Source organism: Daphnia pulicaria, chromosome 1 (assembly GCF_021234035.1).
Source record: "Daphnia pulicaria isolate SC F1-1A chromosome 1, SC_F0-13Bv2, whole genome shotgun sequence".
In the NCBI taxonomy this organism is placed as follows: Eukaryota; Metazoa; Arthropoda; class Branchiopoda; order Diplostraca; family Daphniidae; genus Daphnia; species Daphnia pulicaria.
In genome coordinates, this window is record NC_060913.1 from 19,662,426 (window position 1) to 19,681,378 (window position 18,953).

At 42.5% G+C, this 18,953-nt stretch overlaps 1 protein-coding gene across 1 annotated transcript; it reads left to right on the forward strand.

Moving 5' to 3' along the window:
* The first annotated feature begins 122 nt into the window (after positions 1-122).
* Positions 123-18,195, forward strand: LOC124320617 (proto-oncogene tyrosine-protein kinase ROS-like). Its single transcript, XM_046783463.1, has 35 exons — positions 123-781; positions 3,896-3,955; positions 4,035-4,094; positions 4,607-4,697; positions 5,109-5,362; positions 5,643-5,894; positions 6,960-7,107; positions 7,211-7,336; positions 7,424-7,724; positions 8,211-8,456; positions 8,561-9,464; positions 9,539-9,728; positions 9,860-10,003; positions 10,124-10,279; positions 10,355-10,527; positions 10,596-10,802; positions 10,873-11,055; positions 11,144-11,300; positions 11,452-11,582; positions 11,695-11,894; positions 11,969-12,267; positions 12,353-12,401; positions 12,475-12,647; positions 12,755-12,969; positions 13,048-13,201; positions 13,299-13,552; positions 13,671-13,822; positions 13,904-14,077; positions 14,178-14,455; positions 14,536-14,739; positions 14,857-15,170; positions 15,449-15,903; positions 16,018-16,209; positions 16,271-16,428; positions 16,952-18,195. The coding sequence occupies exons 1-35, from the start codon at positions 650-652 to the stop codon at positions 17,551-17,553; spliced, it is 7,788 nt and encodes a 2,595-aa protein (XP_046639419.1). The 5' UTR covers positions 123-649; the 3' UTR covers positions 17,554-18,195.
* Positions 18,196-18,953: the final 758 nt, after the last annotated feature.

Here is an 18,953-nt window from a genome sequence, read left to right on the forward strand (position 1 = left end):
CAGCTCAGTTTAAGCAGCCAGTCATTACGTCCCCTTTCCCTCCCCTCCTAGTTGGGTTGGAGAATTGGGCTTCCAAGCCACGTCCGGCGTGTTGTGTATAGTGAATCGAGTATATACCATTGCCGTCGGCTGACATATCATAACAGAGCTACACCGAGTTTGGCGCTGAACACTACGTTACAACACGCAGCAGAGAAGCCGTATACTATTATTGAGTGTGCATCAAGCCTCGCAAGCTTTGGCGATTACATCCAGTGCTGCGAATAACTAGAATTTCGGCTTTTGTTTTTGCAATTTTATGTGTGTGCTTTTGTTAGTTATCGCAAAATAGTCCTGGTTCTGGCCAAGTCATGGATTCGCGGACCTGGTTTCGCAACCTTTGGCAAGTGAATTTTTAAAACAAACCTTTAGGCGTCATTTCGATTCTTATTGTGAAGTGAAGTGATCTTCGAACTAAAAAAATCCAATATTTTGTGGACACAGCTGATGCCAAATCAACTCCTATCCAAACTACGACTAAAACGAAGTGGACTCGTCAGTTTGGATTTAGGTTATGTAATCGGATATCAAAACTAATTCCTAGCCGTTCTTCAGCGACTTCTTTTTTTTTTCTTCTTCATAATCAAGTGGAATCCTTTACTCAGCAATCATGTCCCTCAATCACGTAGTTGTTTATCTGTTTTTATCACTCACCATTACGATCGGGCAACTGTCAACCACCGAGACGTGCGTGGATTTCTGTCATGTGGAAAACTACTGCATCTTGCAGTGCTCCTCAGAGGTACGTTTAATTGTGCAACTTAGATAAATGATTTGGCTTGGCGTTATTCCGTATTTCGTTGTTCCCTTGTGTTGGTGTCCTTTGCCTTTTGTTTTGCTTGTCTTTTTCAAAATGACTTTTATTTGTCATTTTCGTTGTTTACTTTCCATTCGTTTATTTTCTATACCTTTCACTTCACCCATTGCGTTTCCGGTTCGCCAGAGAGAGAGAGAGAGTGCAGGTAAAGTTTGAAACCTCGTTCGCGTCCCTTCCTCTTCATTTGTGCGCTCCCTATGTACCTCGTTTGGCTCCCTCTGGCAATCTCCCTTCTCGTGTCTTCCTGCCACCCACAGCCAGCAAAAAAATGAAGGGCTCATTCAGGTACACATGAGAAAGAAAAAAAAAGAGTCGACCATCGACTAAAAGATGACGACCGGATGTTAAATTATTTTTTTTTTTTGGTCTTTGTGTTATTTCTTCCCCCCCCCTCTCTCTTATTTTTCTTTTATTTCAACTTTTACCACTTTACCATAGTGTGCGCATTTGCATTCCGATAGTGAGAAAGACCTTAGCGGACGCTAGTTCAAATATAATTTTTGACAGATTAAACATGGATGATATTTGCTATGCAAAATTATTTGAATGCGCATAAATGTGTGTCATGCAAAGTCTAGGGATATTTCCAGAGAGAGACAGAGAAGAGATAAAAAGTAGCAAGTGAAAGTTCGAGAAGCGGAAGTGTACATTCAGCGCAACAAGTTCATCCGCTCTAAGTCACCGATTCCCCCCTTTCTTTCTTCTTTCTCCCGTTGTTATACGGAAGATCAATTGGTCCATGGTGGATGAGAGCATGAGACAAAGCTTATGACTTATGAGAGAGCTGGCGACATCTTTAGGAACCTCCCGGCATAGTTCCATGTTGTATAGAGTTGAAAGCTACTTGACAAATGTCGCTGTTTTCTGTTGATTTCGATGACTGTAGTATGTACTGTAGTATGTATATATTATAATAGGAGCGTTTACTTGAAGGAAACAACAACTTTGCATGAGCCCGCGAGAGATGAAAAGTGCTGGCATCTGCAAGACTGCAAGTTGGAGAGAACTAACAGACTTGTATATTATTTCCAATGCGCCTCTTCTTCTAATGTTTCTCCCGCTCTATACGGCCACAAGAAGAAGAGTAGAAGAAGAAGAAGAAGAAGACACACCAAAATTGTTTTCTTTTGTTTATTACTCAAAGGCAGAACTCTAAACTGTCCCTTGCACCGCACAGCCTACCACTCAGGAAAGGAAAAACATACAACAACTATGTGTGATGCAGCGCTGTGCTGGCCATCGCCAGAAACTTGCTACACATATACATATAAGCTGGCGGCCGCGGCCTATACGACGTGTGTCTCTTGAGCTCTAGTCCTACCCTGATGATGTCTGTTCAAGCTCAATCTTCTCCCCTTGCTTCTGATATATCCCACCCCCACCCTCGCTATAGAGGTTCCATCAGCATTTTCGGTTTTTCTTCTCTCGGTGTCCGAGCACCCGACAAGAGGTCACAAAACCGGCACACTCTTGGAATCTTTCAACGGCACTGTACAAATGGCTACAAGTTGTTCTTTCCTTTTCTCGCGCTTAAACATCGCGCTCTCCCCCTCCCCTCCCCCCCCCCCCCCCCCATCCAAACTATTCTGACCTCGCCCATCAAGTACATACACGTATCTAGTCTGCTCTGCTCTGATAGAAATTTATATACATACGAAAAGAAAACTTAGAAATGAGACAAAGATGAAACAAAATGACGACCGTCTACCGTCTTGTCAAATATTATGGATTAAATACTACACTTTTAGTTTTGCGTGATCTATTTTTTAAAATTGAAAGAAATATGTGTCAACTTACGCGAAGAATCGGCGTCATCTTTTGCATCGATTGGAGTTGATGAATATTAAATAACCGACACGTACGCTAGCTGTGTGTTGTAGCTATACTTTTGCCCTAGTAAAGTTCAAAGCACCTCACTGCATGTTTGTTCTAAAATCAGTCCCGTAAAAAAAGAAGATTAGATGGCTCAGTTTTGGACACAGCAATCGACTTGTTTAGTGTTGTCGAACGAAGAAGGAGAGAGAGAGAGAGGGGGGGGGGGGGGAATGAAGGACTGGTCATCTAACAGTCATTTGAGATTGCCGGCATCTGCTTTCAAGGCTGCTATTCATCATCAATTCCTCTGCTGGCCGCCCGACGTACACACGACTCGTCAGCATCAAGTGCGCAATGACTGACACACTCGTCATGTAACAAAATCCGATCGTGACCTTTTCGTGAACCCGCTCTCCTCCTCTTATAGGAACAACCCCCCCAGACTCATCAACCATGTTCCACCCTCCCATATAGCTCAGGCTATTCTCCTCCGAGTCTAATCAACCTTATCGTCTTGGTCGACATTTCGGCCATTGGCTATTCGGCTGCTGCCCTTTTTTTATTTTTTGAAGTGGCGCATCAATAGCAACAGTTCACATGTATACTACGTTTTACTCTAAATAGAATACACGTCGTTTTATTTTTCAGGTGCAGCAGCTGCGTACTGATAGCGTATAATTCTATGTAAAAGACTTGGTAAATGATATTCCGTTGCTGGCGATAGTGTATAGATTTTCTGGAATGATTTAGCAGTTAAGATTATGAGCGTCTATTGCGCTTGGAAATGGAGAATTACCAACCGACTGACTATAATAACTCAAACACTTTGCGAGTTATACATGTACTTGGGTGTGGTGGATTCTTCTCCATCAATATTCCCAAGGATGTTATCAATAAAAAAATCATTTTCGTGCAGTATGTCGAGACGAGGGAATTGTAATTGCACGTCGCCCTAGTCGGCGCAGCTGACGGCTGCTTACGCTGAAAGGAAATACTACAGTCAAAATAAAGTGTACGCGCAATAAAGTTTTTGCGATTTGGCGCGCAGTATTATGTGCATACCTTGTGGGCTTCATCTTAAAAAGAAGGCTTTTGGTTGCATGTTGGACAAAGTATTATTATGACCAGGTGGCTTTCAAAGCATTAATCGCATTTAAAAAGAAAAATCAAAACTTCAATCTTTTTTTTGAAATTTTAACTGTGGTTTATTATTCTTTTATATAGAACAGTCCGGACAATTCACCTAACGACTTGTGGTGTGATGCATCGTGTAGAAAGGAACACGTAAGTGAACTGTCGTCAAGAAATCGTGATAAATTAAAAAAGAAAATGAATCAATTCGTTCGTTCGTTGACATTTGCAGTGCATTGGCGGTTGCCGCCAGTGGGACAGAGCCTTGAATTCCAGTTGCTATGCCGCCTGCGTAAGTTTCTTAAACAGATTTTTTATTTATTGGATTCACAATGAGATGATGGCCAGCACATCTCTCATCTATAACCCCCCCAAAAAAACATCTTCTTTTCGAATGATAATAATCAAGTGACCATCAGCAGATGGTTTCCTCCTCCGAAATGCAGCGGTTTGAATTTCAATTTTTTCTCGGTCTACGATATAGCCGTAGCGTATATATATAGGAACATAATACCATAATATTGGAGCATCGCTAAGGATTCACCGCTATGAGAATGACGACGGCTTCACGTATTGTACAAGATTTGTTTCTGCCTTTTCGGTAACTTTTATGAAGAAGCCGTATACGTCAGATGGAGGGGGAGAGGGAGGGGGGATTACCTGACACGTGAAAACAAGAAACCAGAAGAGATAGACTAGTATATTTTTTGAAGTGCTAATAAGATTTTCGCTAAGACGCCGATAACAATTAGTCGATTCCGCCTTATGCGTTATGTTGATTATTTCGACTTCTACAACAAATAGAATTCTACCGATGGGCACACCCGAGGACAGACCCTCTATTGTTTGCGGGGATGCAACTTGGCCATCTCTTCTTACGTCGACGAAATCAAAGGTATACAAATCGTTGACATAATTTTTTTCCCAACAAACACCAGAGAATGTAAACATTTCCAATGAATTAACTATTTCAAAAATGTCACTGCGCACCATTTTTGAATTTTAATTTCTATTTGACTATTTTTTTAAATTTCTTCCGATACCAGTCGTCATAAATATTGTTTTTCTCAAGACTGAAACTGGATATGTGTTTATTAATATTTTAACAGAAGCAAAACTCTGTCTTTTTTTTAACAAATTATATTTTTGAGCCGAAATATCTAATAGTCCACATGTAAATGAAGCAGCGAAAAGTTTGGTTGTGAATTCAACGCCAATTGCCACACAGTGGGTTGAAGTTGCACGTTGACTAACACGTTGACTAATAAACCCGTTGACTAACAGAACAACAATTTTGTCTTGACAGCTCGGATGGGGAGGATCGCGGCGCCGATTCCAATTGCCGGGTCGATTAGCAACACTTCGGTGACGCTGGAGTGGAAATGGAATTCGACGGGCCTGGGCTGGCTGCACATGAGCCACGCGATCAACGTTTCCATCAAATGGTGCCACTCTCAGCCCGAAATGTGCAGCACTTGGGAGGCCGTCCCTAACGCCACGGGACGGTCCGGCCAATCGCTGGTGACGGTGAACGAACTTCGACCCTACACCAACTATCGGGTAAGCCACAGCCAGTCGTCTCAATCACTACGCAGTCGCGGCCATATTCCAGCAGCTACTTGTCAGCATAGTGTACGGTGACGGGCTGACGGCCTTTGGCGCTGTTGTTCAATGTCATCCTCAGCGCTCAGTATGACACCGGGCATGTGCTGCCGCTGGCCTCTTCAAAGTCTCAATTCTTTTAAATGACATGGCTCCATGGTCCAGCAGCAGTCGAATCGTCCGACGTCTAACTTTATTATTTTCGTCCCTGGCATTGGTTCACGCCTTTTTGATTCAGTTTCGCCTAGTGATCGTCTTGGCCTCCGATCGGGAGCCGCTGACGTCCGAGGAATCAGCTCCCGTCCTGACGTTGCCCTCCGGTTTGCCCAGCTCGCCGCCCGTCAATCTCCGGGCCGTCGTCCTGGACGCCAACCGCATTTCCATCAGCTGGGACCCGCCGCACTATCCCAACGGACCGCTCGTGTCCTATTCTCTCAACATCCAAGAAGCCTCATCGCAAAATGCGGCCGACAGCTATCAAGGCTCTCAGGTAAGGACGGACTCATTTACCGATTGACTTTTCTCTCGCGAGTGCAACTGGAACGGCTTTCGGTTTGTGCTAAAAAAAAAAAAAAAACAACTGCGGCATTTGTCAGGGTTTGCGGACTGGAAGGTCGGCGGCTAACTCTCTTGATCTCACGGTGGAAATGACACGCAATTGTCTTATTATTATTATTGGCTTTCTCCGTCAAAAGTCTAAGCTGCTGGCTGACAGCAGTAATATGGCTCTCTCTCTAGCACATATGCATGCAGCAGCGACAGGGAGCGAGAGAGAGCGGGACAAGGCGACGCCAAATTGTTATGGTGTGCATCTTTTCAAACGATCTCTCCGATGGTTGCTGAAGAAGATCAGGGATTCGATAAGACGCTCTCGGGTTGCATATACGCTCCTTGGCCGTCTCCAGGCTCTGACCTGAATGATCTTTGATCTCACTGATTGTGAACATGATTTCGGGTTTTTTTCTTCGTCTTGTTTCTCTCTCGCCCCGCGTTCTGCCGTAAATCAACGGCGCACTAAACTCGCAGCTCGCGTCCTCTCACTCGCTGCATCGAAACGCCTAGCAACACCATTGGAAAAAAGAACAAGAAAATGGGAAAAGAGCCAAATAAGAAAAGGATGCGGCAATAGAGAGGAATGTAGTGATCTGTGTTTGAACGTGTTGATGTTGGTAAACAAACTTCGACCATCTAATGTTCAAGTGGGCATGAACCGTTGGAGCTCATCATCTCCCCGCAACGGCGACTCTTCTTTCGCATCATAGGCAAATGTTTACCAGCAGCACCAGCATCCATATCGTTCGATGGGTTGATATCTTCGATTCTTCTTCGTCGTCAAATTCGATAGCTGCTGGCAATAATACAATTACATCTTTCTCTGTATCTTTCCTGTCAATTGCTACCGAGCTCACTTGATTCCCAACTGAAAGAACCAATAAGTTGAAACAATCCTCTTGTCGAGGTTCTTGCGTCCGTATCAAAATAGCTCGATCCATTTACATGATGCTGCTGTTGGCGTCTAAAAGTTAACAATATCTATTTGTTTGCAACGCCACAGGATGTTGTCGCAAACAGTCGCTCTTACACCTTCGTTCATCTCAAACCCAACACTACTTACGTTGTATCGGTGGCTGCGTGTAATTCTGTCGCCGGAGGCGTTGGCCCTTTCGCAAGCCGTCCGGTAACTACGTATCCGTTGGAAAAACGTAAGTTCTGATTTCATTGATGTCGAATTATATTGAACACGCTCTGGGAGTATCGTTTCGCATTCTTTTAATTTTTGTTGAATGTTTTTCTCTGATTTTATAGTTGGTAATGATTTGAAGCCATATTTCCTGATCGTCGTTGACAACAAGTTCATCTACCGCCACGAACCGGGGCTAATCGATTACACAAAATCGCCGATTCACGAAAGTCCGACCAACTCCATTACAGGTAAAAATAAAACAAACAAACAAAACAAAACAAGCGCAACACCTGTCGCTGCTGGATCAATTAAATCAATTGACCTGCTGTCAACAGGTCTGGCCGTTCACGCCCGTCAAGGTTCTTTGTTCATGGCCGACGACGATGGATACGTCTACGAGTTGAGTCTCAAGTCGAAATCGGACGTTCGAAACCGCTGGCACGTTGGCAAAGAAATCGTCCACGTCGTGGGACTCAGCGTCGATTGGCTCTTTGATCGTCTCTACTTGCTGATCGAGAACGCCGAAGGCACCAGCTGGCAAATCTCCCGCTGCAAATTGGATGGTCGCGAATCGACATATGTTGTGACTGATATCGCCCATAAACCGTCCCACTTTGAAGTTGATCCGTTCAACGGGTAAGTGATCTATTTGTTTCCTTTAATTACTTATCATTTCTTTAATATTACCATCTCTGCGAGAGATCAAAGCTTTCTGCCCAAATTGAAATGGATAACTTCACCGCCTCGCTGATAAACCTTTGGGAAATTTAAATATTGCTTATTTAATTTTACATCGTATATTTTCTATTCGATTTTTAGCCTAGATGGTATTTTCCCCTCCCTTAAAATTTAATCTCTAGTGCGGCGAACGCTCCTGAATTCCCGTTCATAGTTTTATTGATTAAATTTTGTTATTTCTCAATTTTTCTGGTAAATTTAGAAAATTAGAAAAATCAAAATTTTCACTGCTGCTTTCTTTTCTTTCCCTCTTTGTTGTACATTTTAAATTGACACTTGTGAGTTTTTGACTCGGTTTATTACTACAGTATAATTTATTGAATAATGTGAAGACCGTCAAAACGACCGTTCGGTAACAAAATGGTGTGATTTCGTTTCGCGCAGTTTCCTCGTATGGGCAGTCAACGAGACAGACGCAACTGGTGGTCTATTCATAGTCGATTTGGCTTATCTGACTGATCAGCCCTTATCGGCAGCCGAGGTTAAAACTGAACTGGACGGCCCAATTCGGCAAATCGTTAAAAACGTCGCCATTTCAGCTTTCAAAGCCGACCCCATCAATTCCCGTGTATTTGTCATGATGAACGACGTGCCAACCAACCGAACCATTCAAGCCATTCCTTACAGCGGGTATGTGTATATGCCGCCCCTTAAATTATGATCAGATCTACTACGTTATACACTATTTATTGGCATTAACTAATATTTGATTTTCTCGCTGTATACTTGTATAGGAGCTGGCCGAAAACCGTTCGGCATTCGTTGCGTGACGCGGAAGATGTCAGTTATATGGCATATCTGGACGACGTTTTCTATTGGATTAATCTCGGGCATTCGTTTTTCGAAGAAGTCGACCCCAAGAGGGACATCCATGTGCACCGGTTTGCCCCGAAAGCCGAAAGCAGCCACACAGCTCTCGTCCTCTGCGACATTCGAAGCCAACCGACTCCCATTCCACTGACGCCCATTCGCAATCTCGAAGCTCTTTTCGGCTCCGATTCCGTCTACGTCAGGTGGGACCCTCCGTCCACCGTCTCCCACAGAGGCAGAGGCGCCTGGCAGAACTGGTCCTACCACATCCAAATCGGCGACGTTCAACGGGACATTTCAGTGGCCGAAAACGACATCAACACCACCGAAATCAAATTGAATGTCTTGCGCCCCAACACGACTTATTCGATTGTGGTCCAGCCGGCCACGGATTACGATCGTATGCGCTACGCTCCGCTTCGTCCCATCTCGTCCGATTCCGGTCACGTCGTGTCCATCAGCTCCTATTTCTTTGGCAAGACGCTGGCTAGCGGCGAAGAGCTGAGGCCAATATACTGGGCGACCAGTGACGGTGCCATTTACCAATCCACCTCAGTAGGAGAGGATGTCCGTGAATTTTCGGGTCTCAATTTTTCGCTTTTTCCCAATCGAGAACAGAAAAATCGCCATGGAATCAAAGAATCGGTAGAGGTCATCAATATGGCCTGGATGAACGACTCCATTTACGTCGTGACCAACACCAATAGGGTCTACCACATCGACTTACCTTCACGCAACATTACCATCATGGAGGGACTAGAGGCATCCAGTGTTGCCACCGATTGGCTTTCCCGTAAACTCTACTGGTCTTCTACTAACAGACAAACGGTGAGATTGTCGACGAACAATAAATTCGCGATCTTCGATTTCGTTTGATTTGATTTCTTTTCGAAATGGAATAGATTGGACGCTGTTTAGCCGACGGCAGTGAACCGGAATGGTTGCCAATCATCGGCCGGGCTACTTCTTTAGCTGTGCACTCCACCAAAGGGAAACTGGTCTGGTGTACCGGCCACTCGGTCGAAGGTAGTTTCCTTAACGCCGATGAGCGCCACATCTACTGGTCTTCGGGACTTCATTCAGGCAATCAAGGTGATATTTCAATAGTCACACCCTATATGGCTTCGCTGCTGTGTAACATATATGCAAATATGACGTAATCGAATTATATCATTCATCATATTCTAACATACGCATTTTATGGTATTTAAAAAAAAAAACAGCTTTAGGAATGACCATAGATTACGATAAAGACCAAGTTTACTGGCTGGTGAAGAAACTCAACGGGGACTCACTTCTATACAGAAATAACATTGATTCCTCAAACAGCGCGCCATGGATTAACCAAATCGCATCATCGGCTAGAGGTGCGAGCTCGTGAAATCTTTTTTATTCCCCTTATTGAATCAATAATCTTATTTCATTTTTTATTTGTTTCTAAATATTTTTATCCGTGTCACTAACTGAAAATTATAATGAATTTAAAGGTCCATTGCAGTACATGTCAGATCGGTTAATTTGGCTTCAAGATTTGCAAGACAAGATCATCATCAGCGATCTGAATGGCACCAACACCTATCAACTAAACAGTCCCAAGCAGCTACGCGTCTCGTGGTTTCTTCCAGCGCATCTTCCTCTCTCGCGTAATAAACACATTTCTTGGATTCTGTTGCAATTCAATATTTAAAGAAAAATCATAATTCCTTAATTTTTTTCAGAATCTTCGGCTAGACCAACTGTCATTCCCGATTCCGTGGATGCATCGTCTATTCTGCTGAAACCAATGCTCGATGGAGGTCTGGTCATAACTTGGTCACCAATCACAAATGTCAATTATGGCAATGTCTCTTACGACATTCGCGTCAGCTACAAGGATGACAATTGCACTGCGGTAAGTAGCTAGATCAAAAATTATTATCGAAACCAAAACAATTAATATTCCCTCTTCCATATCAATAGGTGACTGTCAATGCTCGTTACACAGTGCCGTTGCACTGGAAGGTGTCCCCTTATTCTGAAATATCTATTTCAATCAGAGCATTCACCGTCTGGGGATCGGCAAACATTTCCGACGTCATTTTGAGATCACCACCTTCCACGCCGGAAATTCCTCTGAAACCCCGGGCTTTCGTCTCCTTCATTCGCAACGGGAGTAGCGTGTTAACTGTAAATCCACTTTTTACATCTTTGTTTGAAGTATTTTTTGGTTACCAATTTAACTGATCGTCTCGAACAGGAGGTGGTGATTCATTTCCGGTGGTCTCCTCCGGCCAAGTCGAACGGCGAACTCACTGGATACAGGATACATTTCTGTCACGATGGAACGCCTAGCGATGACTGCCAAGACTTCGACGTCTCCGCTGGCGCCACTGAATTTATTGCGCCCAATTTGGTGATGGATGATAATTACACTTTTACGGTTGGTCAACTTAAAAAGCAAAACTAAAAAAAAAAAAAAAACATTCTTCAATGAATTTAAACTAACCGGTGTCAATTTTTGAAACAAGGTTAAAGCCTTCACTGAAATCGGCTATGGACCAGAAACTCGACCACTAAAAGTATCGACCTCAGTTGAGACTCCGATTCCCCATTTGGTGATATTCACCTCGAACTTGTTGTGGTTGGCAGATTTGGACAACCACGCCTCTTTGAACCAATCTCTCGGTACGTTATTTAAAAAAGAATGCAAATCTAACAGCCAGTTACTGCTCTATTTCTATTTCTATTTAATTCTCTAAGAATTATGAAAATGAAAAGCTAGCATAATATCTAAATATAATTAAAACCGCAACCTGTTATTATTGCAAATCTGCAGCTAAAAGAACCATCTCGGTGCCATCACCCGCAGTGGCAGTGGCGTTCATCAATCACGATCGTAAAATTTACTGGATCGACACCCAAGGCGATCTGTATTCTCACGACTTGAGCAGCAATGACATCAAGAAGGTTAACTTCATTTATTAACTTTAACATCTTTTTGAAACATTATTTTTTCTTTTAAAAAAATTAATGAAATGGTTTAAAACCGGCCGTTACCGTATATACTTAATTACTGCAGATTCATCACCTTAATGGGACTGGCCAGAGCTTAACCATTGACTGGATCAGCCGCCATGCCTACTGGTCACAAAGAGAAATGGGCGTTTCATCTATTTATCAACTGGATTTGAACAAAAAGGCCGACGAAGATACCATTCCTCGTCTTGTGCTGCGTGATCCCCGTATGGTTAGATTAGTTGAAGTCGACCCGTTCACCAGGTTAGAGACTTAAATCTCATAATGATCGATGACAGTGATAAACTGTTTTCTTCTTTTTGTTCTGAATTTATTAGTCGGTTGATTTGGGTGTCGGACAACCACAACGGAACAGGAACATTAATGACAACGGACATTCGCGGTGGTCAAAATTGTCTCTTCTTAAACAACCCCCAGTACTGCGGCTCTGCTGGCGCTAACAACAACAGCGTTTACACTCCTCCATTGGCTTTGCAAACGATTTCGACTGTCGACTGGTCTGACACGAATAGCCCCCGTCTCTTGTGGACGGCCCACAACGACGATATCTGGTCTTCGGATTTGAAGGGTTGTCACTCGGCACCCGAGCTCAGCTCATCGGAAGTCAAACGAACTGGTATGTATTTTGTATAGTTTTCCTGTTGTTGTTTAGGTACGAGTTCACAGTTGAATTCCAATTTAATCTGCGCTACTGTTTAAAGGACGCTGGCCGATTTCCTCCTTGGCCGTAGATCGCACACATTTTTACTGGTACGTCAAATCTTTTTCAATTTATAACTCGACCGAGTTGATGTAACATTCAATTTATATTTTGAATAATCAGGATCGATGTTAAGGAACGTCGAATACATAAGATGCGCCGCTCCTTATCCATCATTGAGCGCACGACGCAGTCCGGATCGACTAGTGCTTTCACCAGTCGTAGTGAAGTGCTGGTCGAGCTGGTCAATGTCTACAAGGTCTTGACCTTTGGAACCAACTTCCAGCCGCTTCCTAGTAAGTAGCAAGAAAATAGTTTTCTATCTAGTTGTCGTTCTATTACTGCGGCCGAGACGAATTCATCAAGAGCTTTTCTAACATTATTTTGTCTTTAAAATTTAAAGATATCGAGTGTCTGGCTCCCAGCTCTTTGCCGTACAGTGTCAAATTGGTAAACAGCACCCACAACGGCCTCACGTTGTCGATGCCAGTTCCTCACAGGCCCGCAAAATGCAACGGAATGACTATGCCTCCGCCGCTTTATCATCTCTACTATGGCCCGTACGTGTCAAATCAGACAGACGGATGTCGACATCATCTAAATAAGTGCCTAAATGAGGTAACAACAAAATGGTTTGGTCAGTCGAATGATGTGTTATTATTTTATTAACTCTTTTATTTAAATGGATCCTTGTAGACTAGTAGCAATGGCGTTGTAGTTTTGCGGAAACTCCTCTCGAACACCAAATATGTTGTGCACGTTAGCATCATTAACCACTACTGGCCAGTCAAAAATTCTTTGCCAAATATTGTGATGGAAAGCGCAGTTATATTCTCAACCCAAGCCGGAGGTATTGTCCCAAACTCCCAATCCATTCCCTTTCTAATGCAAATAAAAATTTTAGTTTCGTTACTCATTATTTTAATCCTTTTTTTAACCCATTTTAGCTCCTTCTAAGCCCAGAGAAGTCACCGCTATGCCGATCAGCCCCAAATCCGTTCGAGTACAGTGGCTTCAGCCGCTTTCCTTAAATGGCATCAATGTGACGTATTCCATTCATTGGTTGTCAGAAAACAAATTTGGACCTCCCATCGAAGGACAAACGAAGGTATCTGAAGAAGGTTTCAAGGATCAGACGGGGCAGCTTCGATATTCCACGGATATTACTTCGCTTACTGCCGACAGCGTTTACGCATTCACAGTACGGACAATTCTAATTCAGTTTACACTTTAATCGGATGCATTTTTGACGCCGCAATATGCTCCGTGCCGTTGTATTAATTTTGGTATAGTTACATAATCTTATTTTATTTTTTTAGGTCAATGCTTATTCTACCAACGGTCAATCAAATAAAAGTGATTTCGCAACAGCCAAAACGTTCGAGAATCCCAAACCGCTTTCGATAAAAAATATTACATCTTCGTCAATATCTCTGGAATGGAAATCGCCAAGCACTCTAAATATCACCAGGTACGAAGACAATAGACACAAGAAAATATCGTTTATTTTTTTTTTTTTTTACATTTTTTCTATTTGTTACAAAATTATTAGGCACACCCTTCTGTGGTCAATTTCGAAACAAGGAGATTGGAAAGAACTTCAACAGCCAATTGATACAACAGCCGACAATCTGTATGATTTTGACGCCTTCGGTTTGTCACCCAGGACTAGTTATTCCTTTCGCTTGAAACTTGAATATTACCCCGTGAAAACATATTTCTTTTGGTAAGATATAGTTCTATTCAAATGATCCCCGATGTAAAATAACGTTTTCCCCGGCGACATATAAATAATGCCAATTGTATGAATACCCATCACCATGCAGGCCGACCGACGAAGACGGCTTATCTCTGACTACCAAGGGAAATGTCCCGGATCAACCGCTCACACCCAGAGCGCAGAAAATCGTCGACAACCTAGTTGAGTTGTGGTGGGGACCCACGGCGACCAACGGCTATCCCATTCTGCGATATCTTCTGGAAATGAGGAATGTTGAGGATGCCGATTTCTCATCAGTTAGGAGCAAAAATGAAACAGAATCGGGAAGGTCTGCGACACATGCAAATTCTCAGTCTGCTTGGAAACCCATATATAACGGGTCAGGTATGAAAATGGCGTCTACGTTGCTGTGCTGATATTGGATGATGCGTATAATTAACAGATTTTTTGAATTTTATTGGCAGATCACTTCTACGTAGTACCTAACCTTAAATCAGGTATTAGGTATCAGTTCCGGGTACAGGCATTCAACGACATGGGTGCGAGTGAAGTCAGTGAATCTAGTCCCACTTTTCAAATGACTTCAAGCAACTCCAGCATTACCATGATTGTTTTAGTCTCAGCTCTGATAGCTTTCTGCTCGGTCATGTTCATCTTTCTCTTCTATGGTATGTGTACAGCCGTTGGTTTTTCTATATGCTTATTTATATTGGTTTTCATCCAACAAGCAATCTCATATTCAATAATTTTCTATTAAACCGTTCTTTTTTTTTTATCCTTCGCAGTTTGTAAACGAACCCAATTTCAAGGCAAGAAATCTAGTGGAACCATCTCTCATACCACCACAGGGTCAGAAATGACTGACTTGGCCACACTGCGGGAGCTTCCGCGGAGGGAAAGCTTTATTCAGCAGAATAATGCTATTTATGGTGTCGGCGATGGCGATGTAGATCAAGAGTTGGCTTTGCTGCCTCACATTCGCTTTGAAGACCTACTTATCACCAAATTTCTTGGAAGAGGCGCCTTTGGTGAAGTTTTCGAAGGCACTACATGCAACTTACCGGGTTCGAATCAGTACCACACGAAAGTGGCTGTCAAGGTATCGTTTATCTTTCCAGATTGTCGAGTCTAAATTTAACTCTCTTTTATGGTATGGTGCTGGCAGTAAACCCTTTTCTAATTCATATATCTCGTGTTTAGTTGTATTTTCCTTTGAATATTTGAGATTTAAAACCATCCGCTCCCTGAAAACCTAGTGATTCTTTCTCTTCAACTTAACGAAATAACGTTGCTATTGATGTACAATGATTCGGAACATTGCAATTGTTATTCCTTGGATGTCATACTAATTGTTTTTCTTTGATCGTTGTTCTATAGACTCTACGCAAGGGAGCTACTGATCAAGAGAAAGGCGAATTCCTTAAAGAAGCCATACTAATGAGCCAATTTAAACACAAACACATTTTAAGACTCCTGGGCGTTTGTTTGGATGCTGATCCCAATTTCATCTTGCTGGAGCTAATGGAAGGCGGCGACCTTCTCTCTTTCCTGCGAAATAATCGACCGTCTCTTCGTGAACCGCCGGTCAACAGCGCCACCTGTTGCCAGTTGGGATTGCTGGACTTGGTTTCCATGTGTGTCGACGTAGCCAAGGGATGCTGTTACCTGGAAGAACTGCATTTTGTCCACCGAGATCTTGCCGCTAGAAATTGCCTGGTCTCTAGTCGCGACCCTCGCTTTCGAGTTGTTAAAATTGGCGACTTTGGCCTGGCTCGCGATATTTACCGCAACGATTATTATCGGAAGGAAGGCGAAGGACTCTTGCCAGTCAGGTAATTGAAACGTTGAACTTCAAATATGTCAATCCATTCAAATAGTATGAGGAAGACTTGAAATGTTTTGAAACGTCGAAACAAAATGCTCAATAAGATCTCATTTCCTAATAGGTGGATGGCTCCTGAATCGTTAGTAGACGGGGTATTTACAAGCCAAACAGATGTTTGGTCGTTTGGTGTGCTGCTATGGGAAATCCTAACACTTGGCCAGCAACCCTATCCTGCTCGAACTAACCTTCAAGTTTTACACTTCGTGCGAACTGGTGGTCGGCTCGATCGACCACCCAACTGCCCCGATTCTCTGTAATACTTACACTGACTTCCTGATGTTATTTGATAGATGAGCTAACTTTCGGCTATTTAGGTTTGAACTAATGATGAGCTGCTGGTCCTATGAACCCTCCACCCGTCCGACATTCACTAAGTGCCTTGCGGAATTATTAAATCTTCAGGACAAACTACAACATTCACCTTTCACTGCCGTGCACAACGGTCATTACGTCGGAGGCGATCGACTTTACCGTAAGACTGGTTTTCTTTTTTACCTAATTTTCTACCTAAAAGGCCACAGCAAAGTTACAACGAGAACAATGTGTTGTGTCTATCAATATCATTGAGCCAACAAAAAAAAAAAAAAACCGATTGGTTCTTTCTTCATTTTTTAGGTGGATTTACCAATAAGTCTGTATCCAAAAACGAAAAACTCAATTCAGGTAGATTCAAACTTGGATTGTGGAAAGTGTCATTATTACGTAGCGATTCTTTAAAGAAGCTGCAGAATAGCTGCCTATTTATTTTAATCGCACTGTAGGGTTTTTTTCATTTAATTTTGAATTCGTTGCTACATATATGCTAAAATTAAGCTTCCCCCATCGAGCACGCTCAACTTGCGTAGTATTTTATTTTTCCACAATCGCTCAGTGATGTACACCACTGCATCTAAACATTATTTATTGCTTGCGTTGTTAGCGTAGTATGCATCACCTAAGTTGATTAACTCGCAAAAAATCGCATCTTCACCGCAACTTTTTTTTCCCAATTTCAGAAACGGATCCATGGGAAACAAATCGCGATTCCGTGGGATCGAGCGAGTCGTGTTCTTACCTTGACCAGCATTCCTTGGAACAAGGACCAGCAATCTACACCAACGATATAGCGGCAGTGCTTCATGGTCTAGTGAGCCCTAACGCAAGGCAAACTATTGGTGTCAATAATGTGCTGCATCGTTTGGAACGGTGCTCGTCGGTCCGAAATCCGAGGGATCGACACATTGGCCCTCCCATATCAATCGTCCGGTCCAATTCTACAACGGAAGGTTCAACTCAATCGATGGCCAGTGCACACGGTCGCTATTTGGAACTGCTCAGAGATCCGGTGATTTATCACAGCAGCCACGGGTGCAACGGTGGCTACGAAGTGCCTCGCAATATTCGCTACGGATCTCGACAGATATTTACGGATGCAAACGAGCTGTTACCGCGCTCACACAGCAGCAACAGTCAAGTCGATGACGATCTGAGTGATGTGACGGACGAGAGTTGCTTGGCCAACGAAAGCGTGTGTGCAAGTATACCTTCGCCTACCAACACCATTCACTCAACTTTTGGTGTTACAACGATGCCTTCCGAAATGAATCATCATTTATAATAAGCCATATCATTTCAATTTGCACAGTTCTCATCTGTGCAGCGTGCTCACCCGCAATAAAGCGCCTTCTCATTTGACCTTACATGCAGCCAAAAGACCGGTGAAAACTGCGGTATTGATTTGATGATGTCTATTATCTAATATTATTATTGTAGCCCAACTTGAGATATTTCGAACTAGGAAACATTTTCCATGTTTTTTCCCCTTCTGTATATATGTACCTACATATATTATCACCAATTATAAATGAGAAACAAAATTATTGTTCACACCACTATTAACCTACGTAACTGTTAATTCTTTATTGTTTGTAAATGTTTCGATTGCACAATCATTTCAACGTTAATCCGCCCTGTTCATTTTTCATTTACCAATGATGTATCATATCTACAGTTTTGTTATCTATAATTGCCGCTGTTAATGTACACCAATTCGAATGTGGCCTTGTCTATCATAGTTACTAGAATATGTAAGGGATTGTGGCGATAATTAAACGTGGATTGGATTCTAGCATTCTGCGATATCAATAATAACTGAATGAATACTCGCTGTTTCTATTTTTTACTATTTGATGTATATAGAGAGGCTTCGTCGTAAGCTGAACAACAATTTTTGTTATAGTAAATAAAAACATTTGTCGTTTTTTCTTCTTTAAAAAAGTACGTAACAATTGTGCCAGGTTGTTGGGTATAGACAGGCTTGTTTTGGCGGTCAATTTCAACATCATTAAAAATTTGTCAAAGCTTTCCAAACTATTTATACGACCAATCAAAGTTAAATACGACTAAAAAGTGAACCACTCCGCCAATCAAACTTGACACCGACCTCCCACCTTTCACAATCGCCGATATTCACGAAAATGCCGAGGTTGCAGAGGTTGCCGATAAAGCCGTAATGCAAACCGTATTATGTTCCTACCCATGCGATTGAAGATGTTGATGAATTGGTCGAAAGCAGTTTAAGTCCTTGCTCCCGCAAACCTTCAATCCAGCCTCCGATTAAGGTAACTATGCGCCTGAAGCCAAGGGCATCCCTCTCGGAGAACGACTCGTCAGCCGAATATGAGGTTGTGATGTAAGTAAGATTTATATGGTATAATATATTCGCCTCTCTTTTCGAAATTCAATGAATCGTTCCTGTGCTTCATTAAAATTCATATTTCTATTTTCATATGTTATCTAAGTAACGCTTTCGGAGTTACTGTAAATAACTACATTCGAAATTTCCGGATATTTCACCATATAATAATTTAGAATTGCTGTTTAGCAAAATAAAACCTTTTTTTTTATGATAAAAAGCGAGTCATGAAAAGTTTACCTTAATCGGAGCCGATCGTGGCTTAATTTTTTATTGTTCTAACTCATATAAGTCCATCTGCTAGATCTAGATGACAGTAAAAG